This window comes from Nerophis ophidion, linkage group LG02, assembly GCF_033978795.1.
Source record: "Nerophis ophidion isolate RoL-2023_Sa linkage group LG02, RoL_Noph_v1.0, whole genome shotgun sequence".
NCBI classification, from domain to species: Eukaryota; Metazoa; Chordata; class Actinopteri; order Syngnathiformes; family Syngnathidae; genus Nerophis; species Nerophis ophidion.
In genome coordinates, this window is record NC_084612.1 from 27,251,407 (window position 1) to 27,275,365 (window position 23,959).

Here is a 23,959-nt window from a genome sequence, read left to right on the forward strand (position 1 = left end):
CTAAGAAGTGTGGCCCTATAACCACTTTGTTTTAAATCCTTACCCAAATTTCTCGTATCACCCTATACTTATGTTTAATATCCAAACAGAAGAATAAGTGCTTATTACATTTTAACAGAAGATTAGATAAAGCATTTTGAAACAGAATGTAACCAAATATTAACAGTAAATGAACAAGTGGAATAATTATCCATCCATCCATTTTCTACTGCTTGTCCCTCATGTTTTTGACAAAATAATGCAATGGGAAAAGACACAGTAAGTTACTGCACACTTAAACAGCCAAATTGAGAGCCTTTGTAATAATGACATTTTATGTGGTCCCCTTCATTTAAAAAAAAAAAAAAGAAGTATCAAAATACATTTTGGTGCCTGTATCAAAATACAAATTGGTGCGGGTATCAAAATATTGGTATCAGGACAGCCTTCATTCTGAAATATATGATCTAACTGTGTTTTTCAACCACTAGTGTGCCGTGAGATAGTGTGGTGTGTCTTGGGAGATTATGTAATTTCAACTAATTGGGTTAATAAAAAAATTCAAACCAGTAATTAGAATCCGCAAATGTGTCGTCGTTGAGTGTCTGTGCTGTCGAGAGCTCAGCTGAGTAACCGTGTAATACTCTTCCATAACAGTAGGTGGCAGCAGGTAGCTACCGTATTTTTCGGAGTATAAGTTGCTCCGGAGTATACAGTAAGTCGCACATGCCAAAAATGCATGATAAAGAAGGAAAGAAACATGTATAAGTCGCATTTTTGGGGGAAATGTATTTGATAAAACCCAACACCAAGAATAGACATTTGAAAGGTAATTTGAAATAAATAAAGAATAGTGAACAACAGGCTGAATAAGTGTACGTTATATGACGCATAAATAACCAACTGAGAAGTTGCCTGGTATGTTAACGTAACATTATGGTAAGAGTCATTCAAATAACTATGACATCTAGAACATGCTATACATTTACCAAACAATCTGTCACTCCTAATTGCTAAATCTGATGGAATCTTATACGGCTAGTCTCTTACGTTAATAAACTAAATAATATCATTTGATATTTTTCAGTAATGTGTTAATAATTTCACACATAATTCGCTCCTGAGTATAAGTTGCACCCCCTGGCCAAACTATGAAAAAAACTGCGTCTTATAGTCCGAAAAATACGGTAATTGCTTTGTAGTTGTCGGGAACATAGTTTGTCCTGATCTCAGTATGCGGGAGGCAGCTTGTAGGTAAAAAGGTATCTAACACTTAAACCAAAAATAAACAGAAGGTGAGTGCCGCTAAGAAAAGGCATTGAAGCAAAACGAAACTAAAACTGAACTGGCTGCCAAATAAAAACAATGCTGGACAAGACTTAGAGTGTGTGGAGCAGACGGCGTCCAAAAAGTACATCCGTACATGCCATGACAATCAACAATGTCCCCACAAAGAAGGATTGCGTGCGCACAACTTAAACAGTCTTGAATTTGACAACAAAGCAGGTGCGGGGAATAGCATTTAAGGAAGACATGAAACTGCTATAGGAAAATACCAACAAAAGAGGAAAAGCCACCAAAATAGGAGCGCAAGACATTAACTAAAACACTACACACAGAAAAACACCAAAAAACTCAAAATAAGTTACGGTGGGATGTGACAGGTCGTGACAGTACACTTACTATAGTGATGCATGGTTGGAATTCATATCCAACAATTGCGAGAATTACTTTTTATTCTTAATATTGGCTACTGAGTTTAATTTTTTTATGTTTTCTGCTGGTGGTGTGCCTCAGAATTTTTTAATGAAAAAAATGTGCCTTGGCTCAGAAAAGGTTGAAAGACACAGATCTAACCAAGTTAAATTTTAGAGGTTTCAGTGTATTCCTGTTAAAGTGTTCATTATTTACCTGGGATTCAGTTTGGATTGTTAATTGAAAAACAAACTGATCACAGATTTTGTACTAATCATGTAACTCTTTTGCCTACCAGGAGCGCTTGAAACAAACATTAATACTTCAGAGACCTCAATTATGAGCTTCCTGTCATCCATGGAGTCAAGAAGCCCTGTTAGTGCCTCACTGCTTCCTCCTTTTAGACCTCCATCATGGCCTGCAGGTGAATAAACGTGATTATTTTTTCAGAAGTAGTAGAAAATGCCATTTTATCTTTTGAAATAAAATAATAAAAGGTACACGCATATGTCTACACACTTTGGTTTGCAATCATTTCTAATCATATTGCTTTTCCCAATTCTGCAATTAAGGTACCAACCCCTCCACCACGGAGCTGTATTTGACTGGTGCTCTGTCTTCTGCCACCACATTTCCTACACCGGCTGCTCTGTCAACTTATCAACACACTGGTCCGTACACTTCCAGGAGTTATTCCACCAACCCAGCACTGGGTCTCCAGGAACCATCCTTCAGCACTTCCATCAATGGCCTATTATCTCATAACGATTCCATCCTCCAGCACAAACCCAGTCAAAGTATACTTTCAACAGCACTGGCCTTCAATCTTACTGGCCCCGTTTCGGGCTCAGCTCTTCCAGTTGAGTCCTCCACGTATCGGTCAGCCCAGGAGTCAGCCCCCCATCTCCTGCAACCACAGTTTAGCCTTCTACCAGCAGCCCTCCCTGCCCCTCAAAGTCCCTCGCAGTCCTACGGGGCCACCGTTTTCTCAGGCTCTGTTGAGAGAGCACTTCAGCGGGAATGTAGCGTGATCAAACACCACCAGAGGCCTTCTAGCAGCCACATAGCCTCAGAACTGCCGCCAAACTCTGAGGACTCCTCACAGAGTTACTATGGTTCTGTCGGGGAAGGGGCCATGTCTTACCGACAAGACTCATCGTGCGATACCTCGGTATCTTGCAGTCCTTCAACAGACACTGATTCCTCCCACGGTGTCAATAGTGCCATAAAACACAAAGTGGACTCATTTACTCATAGTTATTCTTGCACCACAGTCCCGACAGCTAAAGAGTGCTCCTCCAAACTCACTTTTGTTGGCCGTGAGGAGAATCAAAGCCTCTCTCAGAAGCAGAACTCTGTGATTGCTAACCAGGTACCAGCGCAACTACCCAGCCTTATGTCCAACACTCTGTCTCAGACCTATATCACGCCACATACGCAGACGGAGCCCGCCAATTCCTCTTCAGACAATTTGTCATCCTTATACAAGACATTGCCTTCCATCTCCAGTCTGTCTGCCAATGGGGCGTCTGTAAGTCAAGCTCTTCTGTTCTCTCCCAATCCAAGCCTGAGCCAAGAACAGTATGGTGTCGAAGTCCAGGGTTTGTGTCAAGGTAGCTACCCATCGTCTCACTCTCACACTGACCCAAATGTGGCTTATACGTCAGAGTCACAGGAGCAGGCCTCAGTGACTCAATCTCAGCAATATGCCACAATACCGTCTTTGAATAACTCTTACCAAGCCACTTCTGCACATGACTATACTCAGATACAAGCCTCTGTGGGACATAAAACACTTGGCACAGTTTCCCAGCAGGTAACAGTGCAGACTCCACATACTTCTGAGACTGTGTCTGCTACCTACTCTTCAACTTCCCAAGCTTTAAGTAATAATATCAGATTATCATTAAGGGACATAAAGCCAATGTATGGCAAACAAACACTTGAAGAACTTTCTATACAGGACCTACAGGCTCTCCAGCAGGCGTCCATGGGGGGCTCTGCTATTAATGGTACTGTGGCAGCTCACAACAATGTAATCTATGTTGTTTCAAAAATGGAGGACCTCCACAAAACGCAAAGCGTCATCAAAGACAGTTCACGTTCTGCTGACCAGCTCTCGCAGCTAAACACAGCACATGTTAACCACGAGAGGTTGAGCTCCATGGGCCAGCATCACAGTCACCTAAGCATTGTCAATGGCCAGGTAAATGCAGATCCAAAAACAAATAACTCTGGTTTTGTATCTTCACATATACTCCTGAGTCCAGAACTTAAGCAGCGGCCTCTCCACATCAAATTACCTGAGTCACAACAAACTCACCAGGACCATATCCCAGCAGTCCACACCCAGTGCATCACTGTCCCTAACGCACAGGTTCTCTTGGAGCCCAGCCAGATGAATCTCCTCCAGCAGCCTCTTGTGCAAAATGCTCAAATGTCTTCAAAGGTAGTATCTGCACAAGGCCTTCAATCAACCCAAGGTTTGAGCCCTTTTAATGTGCAGTACCTTCAGATGGATCGTGAACAACTGCTTTGTCGCAGTGTCTCTGAAAGTCAGCAAGTTACAGTCGTGTCTGAGCAGAGCTCAGGGTGCTCAGATTCCTCTAAAGACCACTACAGCCATTCAGCTAATGACCAGTCAAATGATGCTAAGAACCAATTTGCCCTTAACTCTCTTTGCTTCCCAGACTCTGTCTTACTAGCCGATGAGAGAAATATTTTATCAAACGTTGATGACATCTTGGCTGCTACTGTGGCTGCTTGTGGTGTCACACCGCAAGACTTTGTCAAAGCCGCATCCTCCACCCAGGCTGAAATTGTAGCAATGACAGGTTCTGTCGATACCAAGAATCACTTTCAAACGGTGGATATAACGCACATGTCACCCAGTTTCTCCACAGTGCAGACAATCCTTACAGGCAGTAACTCCATGACTATGATGCTAAATGAAGCACAGATCTCTACAGACCGCCAAGGACTGTCAGTTCATCACAACAGTTCTGATCTTGACACCAATGGAGATGGAGAGAGCTCTGAAAACGACTACCACTCAATCAGGCACGTTTATGACCTGTCAGGCTTGCAAAGCAGTGTCAAAGGAAAGTGTATCACAACTGAGAACGGCCTAATGAAAAATCCAGGTGTTGAGGACTTCCCCCAAAAGAAAGTTTGCCCTCTGTCTTTGATAAAGGGTGAGGATATAGTACAAGCAAAACCAGCCAAGCGCACTGTACAGGCAAAGCGGCAGAACTCTAGAGGCAGTGATTCCAGCCCATCTGCCTCACAAAGCACAAATGATAGTTGTCCACAGCAGGAAAGAATCAGGCAGAAAATTCGGGAAGTGGAAGAGAAACAACCCGAGGTGAAAAACGGTTTTATCGGCTCCTTCCTGGACTTCATTAAATCTGGCCCCAAACAACAGTCCCCTACAAATGCTTCAAGAAACACTAGTCGCCCCAAAAAGACTGGTGTCTTGACCAAACCACCACCAAGTATTGAACCCCCCAAAATTCAAACTGTACCAGGTTCACTGATTGCCCAGCAGAGTCAGGGAGTGAGCTCTCATCAGAAACGTTTGGCTGACGAGCTACAGAAGAATTTGGAGACGCTACCGTCATTCAGCTCCGATGAAGAGGAGAATACGGGAAGAAACCAGGCGCTAAGGAACAGTATCAGCTCAGCACTCTCTGCGCTTGATGAGTTCTCAGAACGGAAAAACAAGCTAGGTATAGTAACACTTAGCCAACATTTGTCAATACTTTTCTAATTCTTAAAAACTATTAATTACAAAACCTGGCATTTTTAAAGTGTGGCACATTGAGTTCCCCTACGAGGACATAATACTCCTCTGACTCGTCCTCCCCTACTTGCCAAAAAACACATTTTAGCATGTTTTCTGCTTATACCAGCCTCTGTTTCATTTATTGAAACAGAGGCTATTCATTGAGTCTTTAAAGGCCTACTGAAACCCACTACTACCGACCACGCAGTCTGATAGTTTATATATCAATGATGAAATCTTAACATTGCAACACATGCCAATACGGCCGGTTTAGTTTACTAAATTGCAACTTTAAGTTTCCCGCGACGTATCCTGTTGAAAACGTCGCGGAATGATGACACGTGCGCGTGATGTCACCGGTTGCAGCGGACATGTTCTTCCAGCCCGATCCAAGCTATAAGTAGTCTGCTTTAATTGCATAATCACACAGTTCTCTGGACATCTGTGTTGCTGAATCTTTTGCAATTTGTTCAATTAATAATGGAGACTACAAAGAAGATGTTGCTGGAAAGCGGTGTATTGTGGTCGGCTGTAGCAAAACAAACACAGCCGGTGTTTTTTTTTTTTTTTTTACATTCCCTAAAGATGACGGTGAAGCTTTAATATGGAACAGAGCGGTCAAGTGAACATGGTTCTCTACCACATGTCAACCGGCAGGTTTCGGTGAGAAAATTGTTGTAATAAGTCGGCTCTTATCGTAGACATGAGCGGAGCTTGTGTCGTTCCTCCTGCAGCTGTCAAAGAGGCAGCTGTGGACTCTTGGCTCCTCCGTGGCTTTCCTCAGAGACACTGGCGGACACCAAACCCCTCCGACTTTCAGGTATGACTATATAATCTCACTAAAACACTAGTAACGCAATAAGCAGATAAGGGATTTTCCAGAATTATCCTACTAAATGTGTCTAATAACGTCTGAATCGCTCCCACTGCCCTTGTCTTTTTTTTTAATTACCGTATTTTTCGGACTATAAGTCGCAATTTTTTTCATAGTTTGGCCAGGGGTGCGACTTATTCTCAGGAGCAACTTATGTGTGAAATTATTAACACATTACCATAAAATATCAAATAACGTCGTGGCGCGGTTGGGGACGGCGTGGCGAGGTTGGGAGAGTGGCCGTTCAATCCCCACCTTCTACCAACCTCGTCACGCCTGTTGTGTCCTTGAGCAAGACACTTCGCCCTTGCTCCTGATGGTTCGTGGTTAGGGCCTTGCATGGCAGCTCCCGCCATCAGTGTGTGAATGTGTGTGTGTATGGGTGAATGTGGAAATAGTGTCAAAGCGCTTTGAGTACCCTGAAGGTAGAAAAGCGCTTTACAAGTATAACCTATTTACCATTTATTATTTAGCTCATTCACGTAAGAGACTAGAAGTTTAAGATTTCATGGGATTTAGCGATTAGGAGTGACAGATTGTTTGGTAAACGTATAGCATGTTCTATATGTTATAGTTATTTGAATGACTCTCACCATAATATGTTACGTTAACATACCAGGCACCTTCTCTGTTGGTTATTTATGCGTCATATATCGTACACTTATTCAGCCTGTTGTTCACTAGTTTTTATTTATTTTAAATTGCCTTTCAAATGTCTATTCTTGGTGTTTGGTTTTATCAAAAAAAATTCCGCCAAAAATGTGACATATACTCCAGTGCGACTTATATATGTTTTTTTCTTTATTATGCATTTTCGGACGGTGCGACTTATACTCCAGAGCGACTTATACTCCGAAAAATACGGTAATTTATATATGTTTTCTTCTAGTCCTTCACTCTCACTATCCTCGTCCACAAATTTTTCATCCTCGCTCAAATTAATGGGGAAATTGTCGCTTTCTCGTTCCGACTCGCTGTAGCTGCTGGTGGCCATGATTGTAAACTATGTGCGGATGTGAGGAGCTCTACAACCAGTGACGTCATGCGCACATCGTCTGCTACTTCCGGTACAGGCAAGGCTTTTTTATTAGCGACCAAAAGTTGCGATGTTTATCGTCGATGTTCTCTACTAAATCCTTTTCAGCAAAAATATGGCAATATCGCGAAATGATCAAGTATGACACATAGAATGGACCTGCTATCCCTGTTTAAATAAGAAAATCTCATTTCAGTAGGCCTTTAAAAATAACAAAATTGGCTTAACACAGTTGTTCTCAATTATTTTTGTGTCTATAATTTTCCACTCTCTTCAATTGAACTGCCATTGAGAACCTGGTAGTTATCTATTTATCTGCCTTTTTAATGCACTTGCATTTGCTCTAAATAAAGAGCTGATTCTTCTTAAGCTTATAATATGTATTTGTTATCTACCACATTTAGAGTAAACCCTAAATAGAGTTTGTCATATTTTCTGGCTAGCCTGTTGATTAATTTGAGCACTGCTGCTACCTTGCTGGAAGCTTGTGTATCGTTCAGCCATAAATTCATAATGGCGCTAATAATTGAAATCCCTTTTTCACTCATGCTGACACCTGTCCCCACCATATCGGGGGGTCCCAACCTACTATTTTAGATGCACAATCTTAGCAGGTTTGAAAACCGTTTTTTCTTTATTTTCTGAACTTGCTGCTGATATATTTGACTCTTCAAGACTAAAATTGGTGAATCAAGAAAAATGATCGATGTTTAGCATGTTAATGCATACATTTAATCCTCCTCCAGAAAACCAGGTCCCCATTTCGATACTAAAACCACTCCAAGTCCCCGCTGTGACATTCAACATCACAGAAACCTGCCCTCCACCCATATCTACTTCCACCCAAACACCAAACGCGGTTGTCACAGGAATCACTACCACGACCAGGCAGCAGCCCAAAGAGATGCCACCTGGCCAGCTCGCTGTACAGCTGACAAGTGTGGCCATTGAGGGACTGACTGATGAGGAGCTGTCGGACAGTGGAGGTGAAGGAATGTACCGGGAGAGAGACGAGTTTGTTGTGAGAAAGGAGGATATTGAGACCTTAAAGGTATAACATATGCAAGTGTTTAGGCTTTTAGCCAGAAAATTAATCAAATCTTACTTGTAGATAACATGCACTGTGCTCTGTTATCAGGAAACTATGCGATCAGGAAGTGAGCCTCCTGCCATTTGGAAAGTCCAGAAGGCTCTGCTGCAGAAATTTGTGCCAGAGTTAAGAGACGGGAAGCGAGTGTTTTCGGCTACTAACAGTGTAAGTGAACATGGGTAACAATTGAAATAAAAATATATCTTGAAAGCCACTAAAATTTAGGAGATCTAACCATCATTATGCTTAACGTCACGCTTAACTAGCGAGCAGGTGACTTGTTTGAACAAGGCTTTCAGACTGTGAGGTGGGCCTCCTCTATTGCAGGTGTAGCAGCTTGAGAAAATTAAGGAAACTTTTTTTTTTTTACATGCTAAACTAACTTAAGTGATGTTTAGGAAAAAAGAAAAAAAAATGTTCTAGTTATAGATAAGAGCGTCTGGAATTACCAGAAAATGTGCTCCAGAAAATAAGTCTATAATGGCTAAGGGTAGGCCCTAATGGTGATATAATTTCTGACGGGGGCTCACTGTGCCATACTTTGAAAAGTCCAAGGCTCGATGCTATATATATATATATATATATATATATATATACATATGCCTTCTCAGTGGCCTAGTGCAGTGGTTCTCAACCTTTTTTCAGTGATGTACCCCCTGTAAAAAATGTTTTAATTCAAGTACCCCCTAATCAGAGCGAATCATTTTTGGTTGAAAAAAAGAGATAAAGAAGTCAAAATACAGCACTATGTCATCAATTTCTGATTTATTAAATTGTATAAAAGTACAAAATATTGCTCATTTGTAGTGGTCTTTCTTGAACTATTTGGAAATAAACACATAAAAATAACTAAAAATGTGTTGAAAAATAAACAAGTGATTCAATTATGAATAAAGATTTCTACACATAGAAGTAATCATCAATTTAAAGTGCCCTCTTTGTGGATTGTAATAAGGATCCATCTGGATTCATGAACTTAATTCTAAACATTTCTTAACCAAAAATTAAATCTTTAACATCAATATTTATGGAACATGTCCACAAAAAATCTAGCTGTCAACACTGAATATTTTTCACAGTTTTTGAACTTACATTCATATTTTGTATTATTCAATAAATATATTTATAAAGGATTTTTGGATTGTTGCTATTTTTAGAATATTTAAAAAAAATCTAACGTACCCCTTGGCATACCTTCAAGTACCCCCTGGGGTACGTGTAACCCCATTTGAGAACCACTGGCCTAGTGGTTGGAGTGTCTGCTCTGAGATCAGCAGGTTGTGGGTGCAAACCCCGGCCGAGTCATACTATAAAAAAAATGGGACCCATTACCTCCCTGCTTGGCACTCAGCATCAAGGGTTGGAATTGGGGGTTAAATCACCAAAAATGATTCCTGGGCGTGGTACCGCTGCTGCCCGTTGCTCCCGTCACCTCCCAGGGGGTGAACAAGGAGATGGGTCAAATGCAGAGGACAAATTTGGCACATTTACTGTAGTGTGTGTGTGACAATCATTGGTACTTCAACTTTAACTTAACTTTTAAAATTGGATTATTGATTTTACCCTATGTGGTGTGTGCAGTGCTTTTTAAGCGCAAACGAGAGGTGACCTTAACAAGATGTTTTGTTTTATTTTGAAATACGTAGTTACCTTTTTACATTCATACGTTTGTCAATAGTGTTGGGAATCTTTGGGCATTACATGATTTGATTACAATTCAGGAGCTATGATTAAATTATAAATCAATTATTTATGCATCTTTAATTACTATATTGTAAATGATTAATATATCGTTTAAATCAGAAGTGATAAATGCACATCCCGTGAGATGAGTTTGCAAAGTATAGCTGAAATTTCTGAATAAAAAAACTGCTGTTCCAAATGTGTCCACTAGATGTCAAAATAGCAATTTTTTTGCATCCCCTGTTGCAATAGTGTGCATGACTTCAGAGGTGGCGCAGTTATGTGCCGTATTAAGACACGAGAATAGAGACAACACTTCTTTGTTTGGACACTACATGCTTATTAGTGATAGAAATGGTACAAAATGTGGATTGTTACTTTCATTATTTCATTGTCAAATATGTTGTTGGTAATAAAACTTGTGACATTTCTACCCCCCAAAAATGCTTTTGATAATCTTTAACTTTCGTGTTGTACATTTTGTGGGTGCACATAAATATGCAAAAATAATATGTATCCCTTTCTAACTTCTTGTGTGTTATAATGAAATGAGTCCAAATTCACAAGTTTTGTTGTAGATTATACTACATATGTACAGAATATACCACATGACGTTTGTACATCGGCTTCGGAAAATTACATTAATAAAACCGTGTAATTTGATTGTGATATTATTATTCAATTCATCTTCTGATAGATTAAAAATAAACACCAATAGGAGCATTTTAAAACTGCCAGACTCATTTCCACCTATTTCACTGATGAACATTATCACAAATGAAGATAGCATACTATTAAGCGCAACATTTAAGTGTAAAAAGTATGATTTGTAAATTTTCAGAATGTGCTTGGTTTATTTTTAAACAAAGAAACAATCTGAATTATTTTTAAATTACCATGCCATGATTTTACCAGTCCGGCCCACTTGGAAATAGATTTTCTTTCGTATGGCCCCTGAGCTAAAGTGAGTTGGACACCCCTGGTGCTATTATTATATTGTAGATACTGTTGTAACGCTGTTCTAGTTACTTTTGTTGAAGTGTTCAAACCATTTATTTTATCTTTTTACTGCTTTACATTCAAGCTAACTTATCACCGCGACTTGCATAGCTTGTCCCCTTTTTCTCCCTACCCCATGAGTCTGCATTTGATCTGCATTTTAAAACAGTCTGTATTGATTTTTTAAAGGGGCTGACAGTGGTGAGTGACAAGCTTGAACACCAAACAAATTCCTCTGGCCAACAAGCAATTTTTATCCAGTATGTTTAGTAGTTGTGAAAAATATAGACACTTTTAAAAAGTATATGATCTTTAAAACCACTAAGGGTAAAAAAAAATAGCCCAAGGTGTTCTTGTTTTGTTTTGAAACACCCCATTTAACATACGTAAATTATACATATTTGAGCATTTGTCCATCAATTCAGAATCGTCCAAATTCCTAATTTCCTCACCTGTAGTTGTTAAATTATCAACATGTTCCTGAAAACTTGCCCATACATATATACTACAGTTAAAAAAATTTTCTTACCAGGCCGCTTGACACTGGAACAGATTGAAATGTGTTATTTTTTAATATCGTTTAAATGATTTCATGTAGGATAGATTTTAAAATCTGACCAACAGTCGACCTATGACCCGTAGTAATTTGTTTTGAAATGTTACTTAACGTGACATACTTATACTACTTAAAAAAATATATTTATGATTGTGCCTTCATTCCCTTGTCTAATGGAATGTTTGAGACGATCCACAAGATATCAGTTGGTGTACATTGTGGTCATCCAAGACTAGTTTAGTCGCCTATATAACATTGTTTGTGCTGTTTGTGTGTAGTATCTGGGATACTTTGGTGATGCCAAGACCATGTACCAGAGAGTCTATGTGAAGTTTCTGGACACTGTGAACAAAAGAGAGTATGTCCGTGTGTGCAGTCGGAAGCCACGCTGCAAGCCTATGAACTCGTTAAGGTGAGCTATGACTATGACCTCTGAGAGCAGAGGGTTGTTTCCGGCAGAGATGTCATCTTTTGGTCTGTTTCACAGAGGTTTTCAGGTGAAGACTCTGCTGGGCTTGACAGCTGCCCCTCTTTGCCAGTCTCATACCCAGAATCTTCGGCCCATCAAACCTCTCAAGCCAAGAGCAGAGCCACCGCCCAAGAAGAGGCGGAAATGGAAGGAGGCCTTGTCGCCCACTGCCTCGGGATCATCCTCTGCAGAAGAAGCTGATGAAGATGGTAGAAAATTATTTACATAGCACTTTCCATGCACGAACAAATGGCAACACAATAAAAAGTAAGAAGAGATATAAAAACCCACATACAAACACTCATGTACACTATTAAAAAAACGTGGCATGGCACTGAGGATTGAGGAAAAACCCAACATTTAAGACGTCCACACTGCATAATTACTTAAATAACATCATCCAAAACAATAGCATGAAACATATTGTACAATATATCTCAAAATAAAATATAAATAACACCTTATTAAAAACAGAATTGACAGAATGATAGTAATACTATTAGCAATTAATGAAATGGAAAATAACACGTTTAAAATACAAATGATAAGAGTTAAACATGATCAGTAAAAAGCCTGATTAAAAATGTGTTTCTTTATCCTTTTTCATAAAAATATTAAGTGTCTGCAATCCTGAGGCTTTCCGGCAGACTGTTCCACAGGTGGGGGCCGTAGTGGCAAAATGCCGCCTCACCCTGAGTCTTAGTTACAGTATTTGGTAAAGATAGAAGTTTTATTGTAAAGTTTTATTGTTCTCAGTTTGACAACTTTATGTAGGAATGTGTTTTAAATTTGCTGCTTTCTTTTCTCCAGACTTAAACCCTCCTGTGCCTTTTGCTTCACGACTTCTCAACACAAGAACCATGAAGGACACTTTCAAGAGCTTCGTGGAGCTGCTCATCAGCTTTATCCTCGACGAAAGTGTGATGACCGAACTTGAAAGAAGGAATGGTAATTTACCAAACTAAAACAAAAGTGTGGTCTCCAGCTGCAAGTCTGACCCAGCGTGTATTGTCACACGTACAGATGAGTTGTTGCTGCCACATATGAGAAGAATGGACGAGTTGATCAGTGACAACAGGAAACGCTTGCTTCACAAACTGCACATTGGGCAAGTCCTTAAGGTGGGTTTGCTTTTGAAAGTCAGTAGATGAATGTATGTATTTGTGGGTGCGCTGACGTGGGAAAGGGGTAGGATTAAATAAGCTTTGCTTCTTCCTACTCCTTTTCGGACATGATGCGATGTAAAGTGATATGATACTGTGTAATGTATTGTGTTGTAAATGTGCTCATGTTCGATATAAACTATGAAAATAAAAAGAAACATTCTATTGTTGCTTGTGAGAGAACAATGCAGGTTTTTTGTCATCTTTAGACGTCACTGGACAGCTGCCCAGAGATCTCCGTGGTGACGGAGTTGAAAAAGGATGGGGAGGCACCTATCTTTAAAGTGCGTCTCAGTGGGAAAGCCTACAGTAAGAAGACCATGAAGCCTTACAAGTTGCCTAACAAAGTACCACAGGTGGGCTTGTGTGTTTTGACAGCATTGTTTTATTAACTGTCAGTGCTTTTCAATTAGATAGATGATTTTTTTTTTAAATCTTAAAAGGGCAGGGTAACTGTACTTGTTATAAATGTTGCCTATCATTTACAATCATTGAAAGACATGCAGATGGATGTATTTTTTTTCAAAATGCATTCTAAATATGAAATAGATGCAATCAAAAGTCCGCTTACAATGGAGCTTATGGGAACAGCTCTATTCTACCTATAAAGCCCTTTAAAAAAAAACATCTTAACACCTCCATTAAGGCTTCATGTACATGATGTAAGTTTATATGTAATGTAGTAATGGGCACAGTTATAATGGCATTTTATATGTATGTACTTTGCTCATTTCAAACATACGTGTTGCATTAAATTCAAAAACGCATCGCTTATTTTTTAAACAAGGTCACTGGTTATTACTCAGACTTCATGAGAGCCAACAAACATAATCAAATATCACTTACTGCACAATGTCTGCTGTTTTACATTATGACTTCTAGGATGTTCATATATTCCCATTCAGATGAAAGAATGACTCTTAATGCTTGCAAAGGTGGGTGGAACAAAGCGTCTTTTCGTGTCGTTTACGTCTAAATTGGCTGTCAAAGCGTACCAACTTGTAGGAATACATTCTTTTGCTTCTGCTATGCAGGTGAGAGGCATGATTTATGATCTACAATAAAGTTTGATAAGCAAGGAAGCAGCTGATCAGTCGATCACAGCGCCGCTATAAATAGTTTGTCTGCGCTAGCGCTTATAATACTTTTTTTTACTAATACTTGGTTAATATTCAAGTTCCGAAATGTAATGGAGTATTGTTGGTGCTTTTTGGATGTTATTTTTGGTTTTCATGGGCGGAATAGAGGACCTCCCATTGGCTCTGCTGTAGGCAGACTTATATATATATATATTTAGAATGCTTTTTTTTTTTAAAACATCCGCCATCATGTCTTTCATAATGATTGTGAACGATAGACAAACTTTCCAAAAATTACTCTTTTTGGCTATTTGTACTGCAGCTGTATCCTTATCTTTTGTCCAGCAGAGTGCGCCATAGCACACCATTTAATACTTTTCACTTTCCTTCTCCAGGAGTACACGGTGGATCAGCAGAAAAGCCACTGGTTTTCTCTGTATCACTCTCTACAACACTACAAGTACCACACATACCTCATGTGTAAGGACGAGGTGAGCCTTTTAACACACGTATATCACGAGAACTCTTTTAATAAATTAACGTGGTGATGCTTGTTGTGCAGGTCCTGCGGGTGCAGGCGGGAGAACAGGGGCAGCAGGAAACTGTGCAAAAGTATCTGCAGAATTTAGCGTGGGTGGAAGGGCTTTTTAATCGTTTTGAGGAGCTGATCAATCAAGTGCAGCTGGCCTGCCGATGATGGATTCAAAAAGACAAAAACATAGTGATGGAATGTATTTAAACAAGGACTCCGAAGGCTGTCCTACCTATATGTCTGCTCAAGAGTGGCTGAGGCCTTAATAGGACCCCGTAAAGGTTAGTGTCAGCAAAAAGCACCGTTCAATGACTTTTTGGGTGTATTTTCCTCAATAAGCTTCTCCTAGTTTGTCTTAGTTTGCAGCCACACGTTTCCTGTTACTGGTCTCTGTCATGGAGTTCCAGTTTGTATTTGTTTTTGGCTGGATAAGTATTAACACTCGATAAGATGCAAAGTATGTGGCCTACAAAGTTAACTAGTTTTATCACTTTGACAAGTAGGCACAACTAGAGAGAAGCTGATAGATTGCACAAAGAAAAATCTATTATATATAATCTTAGTTATATACGGTTTGTCAAACATCCCTTTTTCAGAGTGCCAACTCACACGTGCCCATGCATGTGTGTGTGTATATATATATACAGTGGGGCAAAAAAGTATTTAGTCAGCCACCGATTGTGCAAGTTCTCCCACTTAAAATGATGACAGATGTCTGTAATTTTCATCATAGGTACACTTCAACTGTGAGAGACAGAATGTGAAAAAAAAAATCCAGGAATTCACATTGTAGGAATTTTAAAGAATTTATTTGTAAATTATGGTGGAAAATAAGTTTTTGGTCACTTCAAACAAGGAAGATCTCTGGCTCTCACAGACCTTTAACTTCTTCTTTAAGAAGTTCTTCTGTCCTCCACTCGTTACCTGTATTAATAGGAACCTGTTTGAAGTCGTTATCTGTATAAAAGACACCTGTCCACAGCCTCAAACAGTCAGACTCCAAACTTCACTATGGCCAAGACCAAAGAGCCGTTGAAGGACACCAGGAAAAGAATTGTAGACCTGCACCAGACTGGGAAGATTGAATCTACAATAGGCAAGCAGTTTGGTGTGAAAAACACAACTGTGGGAGCTATTATCAGAAAATGAAAGACATACAAGACAACTGATAATCTCCCTCGATCTGGGGTTCCACGCAAGATCTCATCCCGTGGGGTCAAAATGATCATGAGATCGGTGAGCAAAAATCCCAGAACCACACGGGGGGACCTGGTGAATGACCTGCAGAGAGCTGGGACCAAAGTAACAAAGGTTACCATTAGTAACACACTACGCCGACAGGGAATCAAATCCTGCAGTGCCAGATGTATCCCCTCTGCTTAAGCCAGTGCATGTCCAGGCCCGTCTGAAGTTTGCCAGAGAGCACATGGATGATACAGCAGAGGATTGTGGGAATGTGATGTGGTCAGATGAAACCAAAACAGAACATTTTGGTACAAACTAAACTCGTCGTGTTTGGAGAAAGAAGAATACTGAGTTACATCCCAAGAACACCACACCTACTGTGAAGCATGGGGGTGGAAACATCACGCTTTGGGGCTGTTTTTCTGCTAAGGGGACAGGACGATTGATCAGTGTTGAGGAAAGAATGAATGAGGCCTTGTATCATGAGATTTTGAGCCAAAACCTTCTTCCATCGGTGAGAGCTTTGAAGATGAAACGTGGCTGGGTCTTCCAACATGACAATGATCCCAAACACACCGCCCGGGTGACAAAGGAGTGGCGCCGTAAGAAGCATTTGAAAGTCCTGGAGTGGCCTAGCCAGTCTCCAAACCTCAACCCCATAGAAAATCTTCGGAGGGAGTTGAAAGTCCCTGTTGCTCGGCGACAGCCCCAAAACATCACTGCTCTCGAGAAGATCTGCTTAGAGGAATGGGCCAAAATACCAGCTACTGTGTGTGCAAACCTGGTAAAGACCTATAGTAATCGTTTGACCTCTGTTATTGCCAACAAAGGTTATATTACAAAGTATTGAGTTGAATTTTTGTTATTGACCAAATACTTATTTTCCACCATAATTTACAAATACATTCTTTAAAATTCCAACAATGTGAATTCCTGGATTTTTTTTTTTGACATTCTGTCTCACAGTTGAAGTGTACCTATGATGAAAATTACAGACCTCTGTCATCATTTTAAGTGGGAGAACTTGCACAATCGGTGGCTGACTAAATACTTTTTTGCCCCACTGTGTGTGTATATATATATATATATATATATATATATATATATATATATATATATATATATATATATATATATATATATATATATATATATATATATATACACACACATGTATATATGTGTGTGTGTGTGTGTGTGTGTGTGTGTGTGTGTGTGTGTGTGTGTGTGTATATATGTATACACATACATATATATATATATAATATATATATGTATGTATGTGTGTGTATATATATGTATACATATACATAGATATAAATATACTGTACATATATGTATATATATGTGTGTATGTATATGTATACATATATATATATATTTGTATATATATATGTGTATGTATGTGTGTGTGTATATATATATATATATATATATATATATATATATATATATATATATATATATATATGTGTGTGTGTTTGTACATGTGTACATTTTGTATAAAAACAGCAGCTAGCTAAACTGTATCTATTCCTGTGCTACAAAACCCCACATTTTTATGATGAATATTGTTTTCTTCTGAGGGTCGAATAAAGCTGTCTTTATACTCATTTGTATAGCTCCCATTTTAATCGATGAATAGATGTATTTTTCACAGACGTAAATATTTTTGTTCATGACTTTTATTTTATCAATACTGGAGTCTTTATGTCACTTTTAGGCAAAAGTTTTATCTTACTTTGTTGGTCTTATCAAGATGCAGTTTGAAAATAAAGAGCAACGTGTACTATTTATTTTCTGTTTTGTAACACCAAGCAAAGCACCACTTATGCAAGCTTGTAATATACATTTGTATCATTTTAAATTATACTTATGATATTATGGTTTGTTTGCTAAATAAGAAAAAAGCATACTAACTGGTTATAAACGACTAGTGTATCCTATCATCAACCATTTTCCATTCATCCATCCATCTCCTACCGCTTGTCCCTTTTGGGGTCGCGGGGGGTCGCTGGAGCCTCTCTCAGCTGCATTCGGGCGGAAGGCGGTGTACACCCTGGACAAGTCGCCACTTCATCGCAGGGCCATCCTCCATTTTAAGAAAACAATTAGGTCTTTGCTACATCCACAAAAATTAGCATATTGTGATATGAATACCTCTCTGACAGTGTTAATCATACAATAATCAATTTGTGATACAGTTTTTGTATTTAATGCCATTTTATTGTGCAGGTGTGCCTAATATGTTGAAAATCTTTATTTAATTTTTATTTTTTTGTTTGAATTGTTTAAAAAAAAAAACTTAAAATTAAAATGTAAACACTGAAAAATAGCACATTTCATTCCAAAAATATATTTTAAAAACAAAAAAGTTGTAGGTTTGAGATAGTTTTGTTTTTTTAATCACAGAATTTGGAGGTACATTAGTACCTCAATTTAAGAGCTTAATTGGTTATGTGACGTAGCTCTTAACACAAAACACTTGCATCTCCCATTGCTACTTGGCTCTAAAAATATTTTACATCAGAAATATTGTATGAAACAATACTCTAGAATGGACTTCCAACAACTACAGTAGTTTTATGAAGTAATTTTCTAATAATGTATAATTTACCTTGGAGAGTGGACTTTTTCGGTATTTCCTGCGAGCTCCTTCTCATTCAAAAACACCATCAGCAGCTTCTTCGTGTTTTCATGGATAAATGTCTGCTGTTTGGATAATGACGTCCTGAGCTGCCATTATGACTCATTCTGCATCAGTATGCTGCAGACCACTGTCGCCAAGTTGTCATGTTTTTGATGATTTCTATTTTTCAATGAAAATCATCCCCTTCATCTTTTCAGCACTGTCAACTAATGGCAGGAATGCTTGTACCTCAAAAATGTTCTTGCAATTTAAAGCATAACAACTAGCCAATACGTTGCTTTTATCTCAAAATACTTAAGTTGAGCCGCCACTTTAAAATATTTTTCATTACATAGCTATGATAAGTGAATGTTAGTTATAATGCATTACTGTAAGTAAAAAAAATTCTGCCAAATTCTTCTTGACTGGTTCTCATGAGAAAACTATTCAGTGGGAACTAGCCTGTTGAATGAAACATGACCATCATAGAGCAGCGACAATGGAAAAATGACTGTAAAACAAATATGTCTCTGTGCTGATGATAGAGACGAGCCTCTGTCCTCAATAGGAGGCGAGAATCAGTCCACCATTCCTCTACTGGTCAAACCGGTCAAGACATGCAGGACAGCTTTCTAGATTAATTTGAATGCACTGCATTGTTCTAAAGTGGGAGAGGGGCTCATTTGTGACTGGAAGGAATTAGACCTCAAGAGCTGTAAGTGTGATGGTGTGGTCAGGCCTTTTTTTTCTTGTTACTAAAGCAGTGGTTCTTAACCTTGTTGGAGGTACCGAACCCCACCTGTTTCATATGTGCATCCACCGAATCCTTCCTTACTGAAAAATAAAATGTTTTTGTTTTTTTTTTCTTTCAAAATCAAGACGAAGTTACAGTGTGGCAAAAAAGTATTTAGTCAGCCACCGATTGTGCAAGTTCTCCCACTTAAAATGATGACAGAGGTCTGTAATTTTAATCATAGGTGCATTTCAACTGTGAGAGACAGAATGTAAAAAAAATCAAGGAATTCACATTGTAGGAATTTTAAAGAATTTATTTGTACATTTTGGTGGAAAATAAGTATTTGCTTAACCATTCAAAGCTCTCACTGATGGAAGGAGGTTTTGGCTCAAAATGTCACGATACATGGCCCCATTCATTCTTTCCTTAACACGGATCAATCGTCCTGTCCCCTTAGCAGAAAAACAGCCCCAAAACATGATGTTTCCACCCCCATGCTTCACAGTAGATATGGTGTTCTTGGGATGCAACTCAGTATTCTTCCTCCAAACACGACCAGTTGAGTTTATACCAAAATGGATACATGGATGATACAGCAGAGGATTGAGAGAATGTCCTGTGGTCAGATGAAACCAAAAGAGAACTGTTTGGTATAAACTCAACTCGTCGTGTTTGGAGGAAAAGAATACTGAGTTGCGTCCCAAGAACACCATACATACTGTAAAGCATGGGGGTGGAAACATCATGCTTTGGGGCTGTTTTTCTGCTAAGGGGACAGGACGATTGATCCGTGTTAAGGAAAGAATGAATGGGGCCATGTATCGTGAGATTTCGAGCCAAAACCTCCTTCCATCAGTGAGAGCTTTGAATGGTTGACCAAACACTTATTACAAATAACAATTTACAAATAAATTATTTTAAATTCTTACAATGTGAATTCCTGGATTTTTTTTCACATTCTGTCTCTCACAGTTGAAGTGTACCTATGATGAAAATTACAGACCTCTGTCATCATTTTAAGTGGGAGAACTTGCACAATCGGTGGCTGACTAAATACTTTTTTGCCCCACTGTATGTTTTTTTTTTACTGGTGCACAAAATGAACCGTGCATAAACATCACCTTGTTCAAAGAACAAAACCAACACAGTGCATGAACTCAGAACAAATTAGAGGGAACATTCTTTTGGGGTATTCATAATAACGCTGATAGGGAGAAGTTTTTATTCAAACGATGAGTCAGGTGTGTCTTACTCTTGACCTCCGCGGTGGACTTGAGGCCGACTCATCGAACCCAGGTTAAGAACCACTGTACTAAAGGTTTAAGCATGTCCCATTGACGCTTCTAAGATGACACATTAGGAGTTGCAACATCTAACCTTCAAGCACACATGTCTGGAGTCCATTCGAGCAGACGTCACATTCTAGAATAGAATATATCTTTATTGTCATTGTACATTGTACAACGAAATTGTAAGCAAAACTAATTTAGAGCAGACGTCATATTCTCTACCTGCCACTTGCTTTAGCCTATTTCTGTCATGTGTGTGTGACAGTAAATCCCCAAAAGAGACATGTCTTTGTGATCACGCCCTGTTACAATGTGTTTTTGTATAATATTGATAGTTTGCATAAATGCAACGTTACAAAACCTTCCTAATGATTAAATACCATAAGCACGCCAGTCAATGTAATGCTGAAAAAATGTCCCTGCTTTATGAGGTAACTTTATCATTTTGTGCACAATATCTGATGATTGCCTGTTTTTTGTGTGCTTTTTTAAAATTGGGGCACACATGCTTAATGTGCCTTTAAGAAAAAGCTTGGCAAATGTACAACGTCACCAGGAGGAAAAAAATACATTACTATTATAACTAATATTAATAAGAATAATAACATCCAAACCAACTTTAGTGTTTACAGTAAGTAGTAGTGATGGGTAAGTGATGCCTGAGTGAGTCTATGGCACACTCACTACCTGTATGGTCACAGCACTGATATACTGTGTCAGTGTTTTGTAATGGCCATCTACTGGTTTTAAAAAGTCACTACATTTGACATGCAAATAGGATTGTTTGTTTATTAAGATGCCCATTAGCTGTTGGAATATTCTCCTGGGCTCTAAAATTTTGAAAACGCTTTGCTACATATCAAGATTAAAGCAAAAGTGAATACACACACACATGCATATTCATAGTTCATAAAACAACAGTTCTGCATGAATAGCATATAATAGTTATGTTAATGCTGACTACACAATAGCCTTAAAATTAAAGTTGTTTACAGAAAGTCCCACTCCTAAAAAAAATAATTTTGGAAACCAAAAATAGACCAAAAAGAAAATTATAGTTACTCTAGTGTAAGTTTTTTTTTTTTTTTTTTTTTTTTACAAAAAGTTACTAGATTCCTTACCAAAATCCAAAATGTAGCAACATTAAACAAATCTATGTTTTAGATTAGCAGTTGCACAGAAAGGAATGTTAAACGCACATTTACCTTCTTTGGCGCTATAATATCAACACGATCCCACACTTTGTTTTTGTTTTTTAATATTGTAAACAACTCCTTTTAGTACACGCTGTCAGTCGTAATCCAAAAGATACCCTCCTTGATTAACACTCCTTTTTAGTCAATTGACAAACGCTGTATTGTCAATGTTTTCTTTTTTATATCTGAAAGCACACTATAGCACTCCTTGTGTTTCACGGGGCGTCGATGCATCAGTATCGTTTCACCCATCACTACTAAAAGTGATTATAATAACCACAAGAAGTAAAACTGATGTCATTTACACATTAAAACATGACCAACAACTCCAAATAGCAGTGGAAATTGACGATACGGCCTGAAATCTATATCACTATGTACTGTATATTGCAGCCTCCTGCGATAACGTTATACATCACTATTTATAATTTGGCTTATAAATGATCATATAACAATATATAAGACGTGTTAAAAAGGCTCCTAGGCTGCTGACGGTAACATATTGCATCATTGTCATATTATTTTTTTCAAAACTCATTTTAATCTGTTTTGCTAAAATCTGTTTTTCTGGTTACTCGCTTTAGTAACATAGTTCTGTCTACACTTCTGTTAAAATGTAATAAACAGTTATTATTCTGTAGTTGGATACTTTACATTTGTTTTGGGGAAGTTTTGTAATACAAATGCTGATATTACATATTTACAAAATCATTGAATGATTCAATATTTGATCACAATTATAATCCGACAAAAATACAGGATGGTGGTATAACAATATCAATTAAATATTCAAATAGATTTGATTTTATTACATGCAATATTTTGAGCAAAATAAAGTCAATAGTGCAAAAATAACTAAGCAAAATCCTTTGGGTATTACTGTGTCCAATGACTGATTTCCTGAGTTTGTAAACAATAACAAAAACAAGAATAAAATCTGTGGTAATAACAAATAGTGACCTAATCACTGTTTGCATTCACCAGCTCCAGCTTTTATGAATGTGTAATGTAGCATGTTTCACTATTCCTCGTCCTCCGGTAACGTGTAAGGAACTCTGATTATTTCCCGCCACAGAGGCGAGGATTAGTTAGTCGCAAACTGCAGTGCATTGAGGACGCGGCTGTTCTCTCATTGCTGTCAAATATGCGGGACACACACGGCTGACAACTAAGGAGCATTTAAAGGGTAAAAGTCAAGGTAAATAAGTCCTTCCTTCAAAGAAACAATAGGTTATTAACTAACGATTACATGCCTTCTTTGCATTTTTTCGCTCATTGTGTAATAAACGACACAATATGCAACAGTGCAATCAGCGTTTTTTGGGGGGGCAGGTTTACAACACACCGGCACGTCATTCCGTGAGTTCCCGCGAAGAGTTGACAAACCGGTTTTACTCTAAGCCAGGAGACTTCTTACTCTGAAAAGACTGACTTACCTTTGCTCTTTAGTATTGTAAGGACAGAAGCAGTGACTAAACAAGGTGAGTGCAAATGAAGACTTATTTCCATTCCACTTTTAGACACTTTCTTCTTGTAAGAGTGAGACGACATTTCTTGGATTTTGGACTGATTTTATTTAACTTTTTTCTCCTTTTTGAACGATGTAACAATCAGGTTTGGCCTACCTTTCTTGAACCTCACCTGTTTGTATGTTATGCTTGAGTCACCTTCCATTCAGCGTGGAGTTTGTACATAGTGTCGCCTTACTTTGCCGGATTATTTACACCTGGCGACAGATGTCACTGGGGTCAGAACTTGAGGTCATGTGATGTATCGGTACCGTGTGTTGACAGTAAAGGGACTCCTCAGTTCTGTGACACCTGTGCATGAATGCAGTAAGGCCGAGCCGAGACCAGCTTGGGGACTGGATCTTATTATAGAGTGTTCAGGTGTAGCTAGTATCTGGTCAGTGTAAACCATAAATAATACTTTCTTACGTCCGCCATTAATGCAGCTTGTTTCCCCATGATGAGCAGATAGTCCTG

At 38.6% G+C, this 23,959-nt stretch overlaps 2 protein-coding genes across 2 annotated transcripts in view; both read left to right on the forward strand.

Annotated features, from left to right (window-relative positions):
* qser1 (glutamine and serine rich 1) overlaps window positions 1–17,162 on the forward strand; it is a 35,090-nt gene extending 17,928 nt beyond the window's left edge. The window contains exons 3-13 of the mRNA XM_061880578.1: window positions 1,973–2,098; window positions 2,247–5,402; window positions 8,115–8,419; window positions 8,507–8,623; window positions 11,975–12,108; window positions 12,184–12,374; window positions 12,976–13,113; window positions 13,189–13,286; window positions 13,538–13,684; window positions 14,803–14,898; window positions 14,970–17,162. Coding sequence (XP_061736562.1) covers window positions 1,973–2,098; window positions 2,247–5,402; window positions 8,115–8,419; window positions 8,507–8,623; window positions 11,975–12,108; window positions 12,184–12,374; window positions 12,976–13,113; window positions 13,189–13,286; window positions 13,538–13,684; window positions 14,803–14,898; window positions 14,970–15,104 — 4,643 coding nt within the window. The 3' untranslated portion in view covers window positions 15,105–17,162. The remainder of the gene's footprint in view (window positions 1–1,972; window positions 2,099–2,246; window positions 5,403–8,114; window positions 8,420–8,506; window positions 8,624–11,974; window positions 12,109–12,183; window positions 12,375–12,975; window positions 13,114–13,188; window positions 13,287–13,537; window positions 13,685–14,802; window positions 14,899–14,969) is intronic.
* Window positions 17,163–23,331: 6,169 nt separating this feature from the next.
* depdc7a (DEP domain containing 7, paralog a) overlaps window positions 23,332–23,959 on the forward strand; it is a 39,606-nt gene continuing 38,978 nt past the window's right edge. Inside the window, exon 1 of the mRNA XM_061880597.1 lies at window positions 23,332–23,455. The gene's annotated coding sequence lies outside the window, so the exon portion shown is untranslated. The remainder of the gene's footprint in view (window positions 23,456–23,959) is intronic.